Genomic DNA, 13,012 nt, shown 5'->3' on the forward strand with positions numbered 1-13,012 from the left:
CTTTTGGCCAGGGGTCTGGGTAAAATGGATTATACTAGTCTATATTTCTGGTAAGTAAATGCAAATTAAATAAATAAAGTATTTCATAAATATACTGCATATCTGTAAAGCATATTTTATGAATAAATTTAACATTTTTTGTACTGTGAACCTATTTCTAGCAACCTCATAATACATTTCTGATACGAAGACTGTCTTTTAGAGGATAGGGTCCACATTGCAGTTATGTTAATTTTTGTAATCCAAACATAGTTTGTCTTAGAAAAAAATCACAACCTGTAGAAGATGACTTTGAAGTAACATGTGTGAGTGCATAGTATTCAGAGTTATTGCATGCTTGTTTTTCTGTTTTTCAGCTGGTCCCCTACCTGCAGTCTAATCTCTCAGGCTTTGAAAACCTCGAAATTCTCAATTTTCGGAATGGCAGCATTGTGGTAAACAGCCGAATGAAGTTTGCTAAGCCTGTACCTCGAAGTGTCACTAGTGCTGTTTATCTCATTCTAGAAGATTTTTGTAATACTGCATATCAAACAATGAATCTTGCCATAGATAAATATTCCCTTGATGTGGAATCAGGTAACACAATTTTCTAATTTAGGCTTAGAAAGCTATCAGAGATCTTTTGTCTCTTCTTTTCTTTCATTAAATTGTTTAATTAAGATAAATTAAACATTTGAGTTGAATAGCCTTTGTCAGTGATTGTATATTAAAAAAAAAAATTATCTTTTTGGAAGATCAGGTAGGTACAAGTGTCAAGAGCTGGAGGAGTGTTGAAATATGTAATTCAAGGTCAATGAAATACTTTAAGGCTATGGTTAATTAATACTTTTCCTCAGCAAAATAAGCTTAATGAGAGTTATGACGGGACAAGCATTTGTATATATGCACATTTGTTGACTGGGATTATCTAGCTGTGAAGTCTCTACTTTCAGTGGAGGCCTGGTAAGAAACCCACTGTAACATTAGAGTACCTAATGTTTATATGCATCAAGAACATTTTGAGATTTCATGCAGTATGATTTAGACCAGTGTGCAAAGAGACTATAACATATATCAGCTATGCCCAGAAAATGCTAATTTAATACGCTATTAGATGTTATACTTATTTGTGGACATGGAGGTATGATATATGCAATAGAGATCAGGTAACAGAAACTGAGGTACACATAAATATGGCCGGTAGCTAAAATAAAAATGTTATGAAACAGCATAGAAATAGTATGATTTTCAGTAATTTTCAGAGAGTTTATGATTATAAGCATAACAGGTACATTTTTAGTACATGTACAACAGAGACATACAGATAAGTTGTGATAACATTTCAGAGAATGGCACACGTGGCTATAACTGATACAAATAGCTTATAATATGTTTCAGAAGTCCACAAAGGACTAAGAGAGAATTATTAACACTTAAGAAATATAGTTTAGAATTGCATTGCTAAAAAAGAAATGATACGAAGTCAGACTAAGCTAATACTTCTGGTGTACTTTAAGGTATTTTTTCAAAGATAAATTAAAGTCCTTCTTTTAAGGGCTGCATCTTAAAGCATGCTGTAAGTTCTTCTATGTACTGTACACTAAGAATATCTGTATATATTGCTTAGTTTGGGGATTTTATTTCCTTCACAGGACCAGGCCAATGGTTCTCTCCCTGTACCCACTCATCCCTTTCATTCCATGTGGTGACTGCCAGCTATACTTGGGCTAAGCCTTATAGCTCACTTGTCCCATTCACTCCTGAGTGGTGAGAGTCAGGTGGTAGGGAGTGTACAAGCTTGTGGGTACTACAGTACAGCTGATCCCCCCTAGGTAGAGCACCCCCTCCCTATCTATGGCTCTCTGAGCTCCACTATATGCTGCGAGCCACTATGCTCCCTCCGCTATGTGCAGATGCACATTGACAACATATACTCATTGGCTGCTACTCCATGGATAAAACACCTACTGTTCCCACTAGGTGTCACCCAAGTGTGCAGCCACAATAACCTTCATCCCCCTAGAATGGGTATGCCAACATTGGGTGCTTGTTTTATCCTCTCTGCCCAGCTCTGTCAGCTGCTCAAGCCATAACTAAATGTGGGTCACGTGTCTTATTTTGGGGATTTGTGCTAAATGCCCAGTAAAAGTTTTATCTACTCTGTTCATATTGTGCCACAATAGCATATTAGCCAAAGCAATACACATGAGAGTGGACTGGAGTTTGTGATAAAATGTCAGCTGAATTAGGAACATTTGCTAGATGTCCTCCAATCATCTCATGCTATGAAAGACTGAGTGGCGGTGTGTTCTGGAGTGCTGTCCTGCAGTAACTATATCTGCAACATTGTACACCAGCTTGAGCTTATTGAGTAAAGGGGAGTGCATGTTACTTAGAAAATGTGCCAAGGGAGTAAGTAAGTATTAGCAGGAGGTAACCGAACTCCACAGGACAGAAATGACTGAAGTTTACAGAGCCTGCTTAGCTGTGTGCTGGTTTTGAAGACAGTATTATGTATACAGTTGTCAGACTGTAATTGGTTAATAATAACATAGTCAAGCAATGTTTTTGAGGTTCTTAAAGCAAAAGGCTTCAGTCTCCTATTTTAGGAGCAAGAAACTCTGAGTTTTGGCACGTCCATTCATCAACTTATACTGGCATGTCCACTCGTGCTAGGGTCAGATATATGGAACTTGAAGTAGATGACCGAAGCTTTGTAATATGGATTGATGTACAGTATCCTTAGTAAGATGCATCCCATCTATAAGAATTACTGTTAACAGTCCTCTATTTCAAAATCTACTACTACAATAAGTTACCTAGAGAACTGTACTTATTTGCTTCTTCCCATTGACAGACCTTGCCATTTATAAAAATAGTAAAAAGGAGATTCCTGAAAGCCTTCAACAGCAACAAGCAGTGATTGTGAGATATCACTATTCCATAGGATCAATCAGTAACTTCCAGATAACTTTTGAACCACTTAATGGCACTGAGATTAAAAACATGAGATCTCCTAAGCATTCCAGAATTTAATTTATATTATAGTCTGACGGGGATTTTGTGCAGGACAATGTTTTGGCTACTCTCTCTGTAAATTAGTAAATGATGGTATACATCTGCCATAATCAATGAAATTAAGGACAACTGGGGATGATGTGTCAAGTAAATGGGTCTATATCAGTTCACTACAACTGCATTGCAGTGAACATCTATTCATCAACCCTAATTCAGCGAAAATTGTTTCAGTGATTCGCTGAATTTACTAAGGGCAAGGAAGTAATTGCCCTATAACACAACTTTGCCATTTTCTCCACTGTAGTGCAATCTTGGATGTGCTGTAGGGCAAGTATTTCCTTGTTCTCAGTAAATTCAGCGAATTGCCAAAATGATTTTTGCTGAATTAGGGTCAATGAATACGTGTTCACTGCAGTGCAATTACAGCAAACTAATATAGATCCAAGTAAATAGGTATGATTGTCTGGAGAGGTAGAGAAAGAGAAAGAGTGACCAATAATTCAAAAATGATATACATGTTTTGTGTTCTGAGGAGTAATTCATAAACAGATATTTGGTTGCAGGCAATCCACAGGGAAATTGGAAGTTCTCTGCAGATTCTGATTGGAGTGATCAGCAGTTTTCACCTTGTGCAGATTTTAGTCGAAATGCATGCATTCAAAAAGGGAGTATTCAGCAGATCTGAAAATGATCTGGAGAAGTACTTGAATTTGGGAAGGGACTCAGTGGGAAGCTAAGAGAATAAAAATATATTCCCTATGTTGGAGAAGTAACCCTGTCTGTTCTAAACTTAATCTTAAGTAATTTACAGGAGGATGATGATGCCTTTACTGGGAAAATAAGGCTTTCCCACAGGTTAAAAAAAAATTAATAAGATCTAGTTGAAATGTCTAGATCATGGCAACCTTTCTGTCTGTGTTTACATAGATGTTCTTATTTGACACACACGTGATTGTTAACATTTTCCATACATTTGTTTAACCTATCTTGTGACAGTATTTTAATAATAACAATTTGTATTGTTTAATATCCTTAAACAATGTTATTATCAAAAGTGTTTTCCCAGAAGTAAACAAGTACATAATTTAGCTCACAGGGTTCTGGTAAACATAGAAAAACTCATCAACAGAGTTAGTTAACATGAATAATGGGCATTAAAGTATTAGTCTAAGCATTCAGATCATAATAATAATAATCATAATAGATCATAATTCCCCGTGGTTAAAAGCAGTAGCAGTAATTAAAGGGAAACACAAAGCTTTAGGTAAATTCAACTTCCTGAGGCCATAAAGTGTAGAGAGGCAGTAGTTATAATGACATATACCATTAGATATATTTTACAATTAAATAAGACAGAATATTTGCATAGGATATTCATTTATAACATTCTCATTTGAAAAGTTTCCATACTTTAGGAAATATTTCTTTAGATCTTATAATTGTTTGGAATTTGTTATGTGGAATACATTCTATAATTTCCTTTCTATAGCTCTTATTTCATTTTTTTTAATTATGTGAAAATAAATCATTTTACTAAAGTTATACCACAAGTTAAAAGAGAGTTATTGGCTTTTTATTTATTTATTATTAATTTATTTATTTTACATTTGTTTACCGGGATAGTCCAACTGGATACATGTCCATTTTCAGCGGAGGGCCCAGGGAGAAAAGCCCCAAAAAGACATTCAACAAACTGTTACATTTTAAAACACAAAATAAAACACAAATAAAATGATTTTTACACAGATGTAAACAAACAAAAACAGGTACACAAACAAATTATTACATTTTACTCAGATGGAAAATTCTAGACAGTGTTTTTAAGAATGATAGGGTATTGAATGCCTAGTAGGCTAACCTGGTAGTAGATCCAAGGAGATCATAGGGTTTATAAGTTAAGAAACAATAAAGTGTAGGCAAAAGTCCTCCATCTGTACACGAGTGATGGTTAGAGTTAGTCTGGATTAGGACAAGGACATAGCCATTGTTTTTTAAAGTACTGAATCAGACTTTTCTTGAATTGAGGTAGAGAGAGTTCAGATGTAAGATTAGAAGGAAGAGAATTCCAAGTTTTGCCAGCAGAGTTAGCAAATAGAGATTTACCGGCTGTGTTGTTGGATTTGAGAGTTTGAACTAGTAGTCTTTCAGATGAACAAAGTGTGCTAAGGTTACTGTAGGGGGTGATGAGGTTTTTAAGTATGGGTGTATTATCTGGTTGGTACAGGATCTTGTGTGCAACTATTAGTTGGTTAACCTGAAGTAGGTTAGGCAGTTCAAGCCATCCTAGTAGATTTAGGTTATGACACTGATGAGTTCTGAAGGCTGCATCGGTAGCAAATCTAGCAATGTGATTGTAGCTGGTAGAAAGTTTATTAAGGTCAGTTTTGCTGAGGTTTATAAATAGAGGGGAAGCATAGAGAAGGGTGGAGAGTAGAAGTGTATGAGTAATTACAGTTCTGGCTAATGGTGTTAGGAAGGGCTTGATCCTATATAGTAAGCCAAGCTTTTTAACTGTTTTAATAGTTTTATTGATATGCAGATCAAACTTAAGGTTATTATCTATTATAACTCCTAACAGTTTGGTTGAGGAATCTGGGGAAATAATGGTACCATTGTTGGATTTTAATGTAAAGGTTTTAGGGGCAGACCTGTGAGTGGGGGAGAAAAGCAGCAGTTTGGTTTTATTAGGATTTAACATGAGATGATGGTTAAGGAGCCACGTTTCAACTGTGTTAAAAGTATTTTGGGATAGAATCTGCAACTCTGTAGGTGAAGTGTCAGAGCATACTAAAGTGAAGTCATCCGCATATTGAATGCATGTTGTATTTGGGATGACCTTATACAAATCATTAATGAAAATGTAAAATAATAGTAGACCTAGTATGGATCCTTGGGATACTCTGAGGGTGATGGGTAAAAGGGTGGATAGTTTGCTCTGCCATGCAGCCTGTTGTCTACCACTGAGATACAATTGGAACCATTGGATGGCCTGGTCCTCTAGGGAGATGGATTTCAAAGTGTTTATGAGTATTTGGTGGTTTACCATATCAAAGGCTTTTGAAAGCTCGAGAAAGATAGCAGAGGAAAGTTTATTATTGTTTCGGTGTTGGTTAATGATGTTAGAGAAGGCGAGGAGGGCTGAGGTTGTACTATGAAATGGTCTAAAGCCATGTTGGGTGTTGGCTAGAAGATTATTATGGTTAAGACTATTCAGAAGTTGATTGTGGATGTATTTTTCCATAATTTTAGCCAAGGGTGACAGAATAGCTATGGGTCTATAGTTTGAAAGTTCAGTAGAGCTGCTCCCTTTATGGAGTGGGATGACATGGGATATCTTCCAGACGGAGGGAATGGAAACTTCAGTTATAGTTCTATTGATCAGGATAGTAATGGGGTATGCTATGGCATCTACAGCTTTTTGTAGATATTCTACAGGGTGGAGCTCAGCTGACAGGGTGGTAGGCTTTAGTTTTTTTAAGTAATTTTCAGACCAAAGATGTGCAAACTGGCTTGAAGTTAAAGGGGAGTTGGGAGCAGGGTGTAGTGGCCGGGGAATATGGGCATCCAGGGGATAACTGGTTAGCTAGGTTTTGGATAGTTGTTGTAAAGAAGCTGTTAAAGATATTGGCAATTTCTGCTGGGGTTTTTGGCTAGAATCCAATGGGGTAGGAGTGGAGGAATGTCTTGGACTAAGGAGTTTGTTTATACCTACCCAAAACTTGTAGATGACAGTAATAGCTTTTCTTGTCTAATGTGGTGGATTTCTTTGTTTTATTTCTTAGCTGTCTGTATCTAATTTGATCTATGGGTTTTGTTATGGTCCTCAAAGTGGCCATAGCCCTATTTCTAAGTAGCATTTTATGTCTGGTTTCTTTTGAGAGCCAAGAAGCAACTTTTGTTTTGGTTCTAATAGTCCGTGCTGGTGCATGGGTGTCAAGGATGGATAGGAATTTGGTATTAATGTATTTTACTGCTTCTTCAAGTAGTAATTGTTTTAGAACTCACCAATTGCAAGATTTGAGATCATTTTGTAAATATTTGCAGTTGAAATTCTTATTGTCCCTTATTGTGTTAAAAATTGACTGGTTGTGCATATCAGCCTTTTGCCTGATTAAATAGGTTAGGAGGTGATCACTTACATCATCAGGTAGGGTCCCACTCTTGTATTTGAGGGGATGGGTGTTAACAAGAATCCAATCCAGAATACTTGCTTTATTGTTGGGTTTCCTGATCCTAGTGGGGGAGGATATGACCTATGAAAATCCATAAAGGTTTATGTGATGAGTGGGGGGTTCTGAGGAACACTTGTTCCAGTCTATGCTGAAGTCCCCAAGTACAATGGTTTCTTGAGGTTAATTGCTGAATAACCAATGTAGGATATCTTCAGGGGTATTTATGTTATTGTCTTGGGGACTATACACACAGACGAGATTTATGCATTTGTTCTTATTAATGTGGAGCTTAGTGATAAGAATTTCAGCATTGTCAAACAGGAATGTTTGCAGGGCATTATTGGACACTTCAAGCATGGATCTGTACAGAACAGCTACCCCCTCCCTTTCTATTGGTTCACTCAAGCCTTAGGATGTTATAGCCTGGTGGTATAACTTCTTTATCTGAAGTAGAAGGTTTTAGCCAGGTTTCAGTAAGGCATAGTATGTCTGGGGAAAGACCATCTAAGAGGCCATGTAGGTGTTGAATCTTATTGTTTACACTTCTGATATTTAGGTGACTGATCAAGAGTGAGTTGGGGGTTTGTCTAAGATTTGTGTAGCAGTGGGACAGTTAGTAAATGACCTAGACCCAGTGGATGAGGTTGGGCCAGGATTTGGATGGATATCTCCATCCATTGTCAAGTTGCATTGTAATCTGATTGTGAGCTTCCAAATTTTAATTAATACACTTTTGTATATTTTGGTTTTAGGGTTGGCATATCTTGTTCTAATGGGAAGCTGATACCTAGTAAGTAAGGAGTTAGATGGGAGGGGTATATTAATTGTTCAAGCTTGTGTGGAGCTATAAAAGTGGAGGTTTGGCCTTTTGGGTAGTGGAAACCTGGGTATATATTATATTCATAGGTAGTAAGAAGATATGGGACAAGCAGAAAGGGTAGCAGAGAGTACAGTGGTAGTATTTTAAGTGGTTTCATTGGGATTATTGTGGTTGACTTGTCCCCAGTTTAAACTTTTTAAGATAGGCTAGAAAGGTTAAGTACTGGAGAGACTATTGATGACTTGGCTATAGCTGATTGATTGAAAAAAGAGGGGTGTGTGGTTGTAGCACTATATATTTAGCACCACTGGGGTGTGTGGGATTAGGGGGCAGGGTGGGGTGCGGAGCAAGCCCGAGCACAGCAGGACCAAACCAGACCACGAGGTAGTAAGGGTCTGTGTATACTGTGTGAGTGCACTGGAGCTAAAAGTAGGTTCTTTCTTACTTTCTTTTAGGTTCCTCTCCTCCTTTTTATAACAATTTGTCTAAAGAATTGTGTTTGTTAAATTTTATAGTTTTAAGGATATGAGAGTAAATTTCACTTTTATGCCCTGGTAAGACATTTAGCGTTCAAGGGCCCACACATAAAGCATTAAGCTTTCTTGAGCAGTTTTCCACTGAGGTACTCTTTAATGAGTAGTAAGGGACTTAGTAAGTCAAATCAGGTAATAAAGGTTTTCTAAGATATTGATTGGAAGGGAGCTATTAGTGCTTCAGACCCAGTCCAGCTTTGTAAAATCTAAAATGGTGCCTGCCACAGGTAATATTTATTAACTTTGGGATTGGCTTAAGGTAATAAACAGGGAAGGGGGAGTGGGAAACAAAAGTGTGGGTTGGAGTTATTTTGTACTGCTGTTAATGAGCCAGGATCCAGGCAAAGACAAGTTCGTGTTTAAGAATAACAATCAAAATTGACAAAGAACTGCTGTGAAACTGTAAGTCATTTCTTAACAATTTATCAGGTAGAAAAAACAGCATAACTTTGTATTTGTAGGCTACTGTTGTCTCAATTAAATTAAACACACACAGTATTTGATCAGTTATGGATACTATTTGCTAACAGAAGGGAATAAAAGAGACTTGGAAGATGAGTGTGTGTGTGTGGGGGGGGGGGGGGGGGCTGCTTACAAGCCAAAGCAGAGTGCTCTCCAGGGGATAATGAATATTAGCTCAAACAGGTAGACACATACACAAAGTTAACTTTAGCTGTTTGTGTTTGCACACAGTTCATACCCGGACTGCACTTTTCGTATAACAGTGTATCCACTGGCTGGGTTACAGATAAAGGTGTTATTGCAGCCAGTTAATTAGAGTGGTGTTAGACTGGGGAGACACTGAGCTCCTCATGGGGCCTGTAGCAGGGTGGTTGTGGTTGGTTTTAACCAATTCTTAGCATAAAAATGTAACCCAAGATGAAATTAAAAAAATGCAAATAGCTATAGTCTGCATGGTAATGGCCCTGATTTCAAGACTTGCTCTTAGTGTAAGTGACTACTTACACTGAGAACAGGCTGAGAGCAGGTATTTTGGAATCAGGTCCCCATAATAAACATGTTTATAGTTTGGTCTTAGCAAGTTACCTACACAGAATCAAGGCAGACAAGCACTGAGAGTAACTCTTATGGAATCTGGCCCAATATATAAACACACTTAGTATGTAGGCATGCCAGTTACAACTGCTTTTATTTTTAATAACTGATGAATTCACTAAACTATTTAATAACAAATCCAGGAACAATTGTATAGTGCTACAAAAAAATTGTATAAACAGATAAATAAAATGTGATACATGTCTACAGTTGCATTCTTCTCATATAACACAGAGCCAGGTGATGATAGCTTTTGCATCCCAGAAAGCCAGTGGGAGTCAGTTATGCATTCTGTAACAATATAAATTGTTGATGAATAAACTTTACGAATGGTGAATGTTCACAAGTATTACACCTGACCGAATGCTATGGATATAATCCACAGTGGAATGTTTTCCACTGAGATAATAAAACGGTCAGTTAGAGTGAATAGTTTGACCACTCTAGAAAGTCTAAAATAGCTTGAGATTCTGAAGTTAAGTTCACCTTTATTTTTGTGATCTGAAATAACTTTTAGATTAATTCTTGTTTTTTTGTTTTGCCACAAGAATTTTAAAATACGATATTAATTATTTCTTTATATAACATTGAATTATTGCAAAAATACAAATGTCTTGGAACATATTAATTTTTATTATTGACAATTTCAGTAAGAAGCCACATTTTAATTTGATTTAGTTTAATAGATCTGTTTTTATATAACTTACAATTAAATTTAAATTAGTACCAATAAATAATTAATATCTTATTTAGGTTTAACCTATAAATACTTTAGTTTGTTTAATGAGATATTTATAGATAAGGTTAAATGAGTTTAAAAAGGAATTTATTTGTACAGAAGAGTTGTTAAGTGGGTGGAGAATAAATTTTTCTAAAGCATGTACATTTGTAAATCTTTGCTTTGTTTTTAATCCTTGTTTATTTTCAGCATAAGAGGGAGTGCTAAATTGTGTTTCTGAAAATATAACAGAATCTCATCAGCTAAAATGATAATTATAGTAACAAAACTGCCAAATTGTATTCTTTCAATTTTGAGAATTTTAATGACATAGTGAATAACAGTTCCATTGAAACTATAGAAATATAAGGTGATAAAGGGCACTCCTCATTGTTCCAGTCAGAGTTTCAAGTACTTTTGAGAATTAGCTGTTACAAAATATGTGAAACTGCAATCATTTAAGATCACACTTGCTTGAGTATACTACGTAAGTAAACCGATTTTTAACACATAAAAAAGAATGGGCACATGAAGTAAAAAACTGTATTAGTACTAAAACAAACGATGTTTGTTACTCACTATTATTTGCATTAAGATGCAGAACCATTGGTAACTTAATAATATTATCTTGTGGTTAATTGTTTTTAGGAATTCCTATGTCTTGGTCTGCAGTCAGTCAAAACTGACTAGCTAGAATAGTTGCATAATTTGTATACTGAGATTAATAAGGCAGATGGAGTGTTAATCTTTGATAGATAAAATGTCTGAATTGATTTTTCAGATGAATATTATTTTAGATTGGGTTAAATAATCATCTGCAATGCTATGAGGTTTAATATTATTGAATAATTGGAATCATATTAGAAATTGCTGGTGTTTGCATATTTTATAAAAAGAAGCATCAAGTTCATTTTGCTCCATGGCCATGTCAGATTTATGAACAGTAATTGTATCAAAGAGTTCTTGTATAGAAAATTATTAGTTAATAGACTTTTTTTTCTTTTGAAAGAGTGCTTGGAGTAAAGTAGTCTAAAAATTACACAATATCACATGTATCTATGTATGTGTGGGTTGCTAAAAGCATATATTGTATATTTCCTTATAAGTGCCATAGAAGGCAGACAAAATGTCAGAAGGCTGAGTATAACGTACTCTGTTATTATTAATTTACACACTACTAATTGAACTATAATTTAACTTGAATAGACTTGCTAGTTGTTTGGATGAAATAAAGGCCCATTCTGTATATTTAGTTCCAGTTTGTGTTCCGAAGAGAATTTGATTAGATATTATGTTTAGTTTTAAGCTTGCACTGAATGTCTATTAAGAAATCATGTTTGTTCTTATTGAAATTATCTCTTAAAGTAATGTTTGATGACAACATTTTACTTTCTATGGATTCAATAATCTAATTCTTATGCTTTTTCAAATAACTTGCTTTATTAATGAGGAAACTCTGAAATATTGAACTGAATGTAGTCCATCTAATAGCAAAAGGATAATGTCCTGAGAAACAGAAAAGTGTGCTCATTGCCTCATGTGTGCAACCAACTCCTAGTCACTAGGAAGTCTATGATTTAACCTTCAGTTAGAGAAAGACTGAGTTCTGGGAACAGTAGTGACTTTTTTAGATGAATGAAGGAATGTTTAGAAAATGCAGAAACTCTTGAGTATATTGTAATTCAAATTTACAAAGAAAATTCAAGATCAGAGAGAAATCAATGGCAGAGCCCGATCAACAAGAAGCTATTAGAAAGGTAAAATTCTTCCAGTTAGGGTATAGCTCTTGATATGGATTAGAGATACACAAAGTCAAACACCAGTGCTCCCTAAAATAATATTGTATTTATAAAATATAGTAATGTTGTGAATCAGAGCTTTAAAAAACATGGATTTGTCCAAGTAAGATGCATAAATACAGACTAAAATAAAAGGATAAGAAAATAGTGGACTCATTTATTCAACAGTCAGGAATAGGACATTTGGGTTTTGTTTTGCGTCAACCACCTAGGAAGGAAAATTATTTTTAGTCATGACTACTACCTTTAAATTATTAGTAGATTTTCCAGGAGCAAAGATGTATGGAACTTGTATAAGAATTAAACTGAAGGGCACATGTGAATCTCTTGCATGAAACATGCAATTATATTCATATTATACAGAAGATGCCAAAATTAGTTTTCTCTTACTAGATAACTGTAGAACATTCACATTCCAGCATGAGACTGTGAACTCAGACATTATCTTTTAGAAAAGTGATCCAGATAAAAAAGGGCAGTACCATATATGTTGCTATATATGTTTCTCATAAATGAGAACCCAACTGACTCTCCACCTACATAATCTTGTGTAACTTAAAGAACCAGCTGTGCTTGCATATATTGTATACTTTAGATGCTCTATCCACTAGTAAAATCTTAATTTTAAAAATCAGCAAGGCAATGAAAAAGAAAACACTAAACCTGTAACATCACTACCATTAGGACCTGATCCTACAATCAATAGGCAATAATAGCTGATAATTAACTCAAACAAATATTTTAAACAAAAACCTCGTCCTTCCAGCATTCATTGTGTCAAACTAAAGTATATACAGTGATTAGTAAGAGTAGCTAGCACTGGTTAAACTTGATGAATCACTAGTCCAGCTTACATCATAGGACTTAGACTGAGTACACATGCTCAAGTCACAAGATTTTAGCTGCTAGGTTAGGGC

At 35.5% G+C, this 13,012-nt stretch overlaps 1 protein-coding gene across 1 annotated transcript in view; it reads left to right on the forward strand.

Annotated features, from left to right (window-relative positions):
• The window catches only part of IMPG2 (interphotoreceptor matrix proteoglycan 2), a 1,485,782-nt gene that overhangs the window by 1,058,342 nt on the left and 414,428 nt on the right, over nt 1-13,012 (forward strand). Inside the window, exon 16 of the mRNA XM_044072040.1 lies at nt 357-576. Within this exon, the coding sequence (XP_043927975.1) occupies nt 357-576 (220 nt within the window). The remainder of the gene's footprint in view (nt 1-356; nt 577-13,012) is intronic.

This window comes from Protopterus annectens, chromosome 5.part0, assembly GCF_019279795.1.
Source record: "Protopterus annectens isolate FY-2018-M chromosome 5.part0, PAN1.0, whole genome shotgun sequence".
In the NCBI taxonomy this organism is placed as follows: Eukaryota; Metazoa; Chordata; order Ceratodontiformes; family Protopteridae; genus Protopterus; species Protopterus annectens.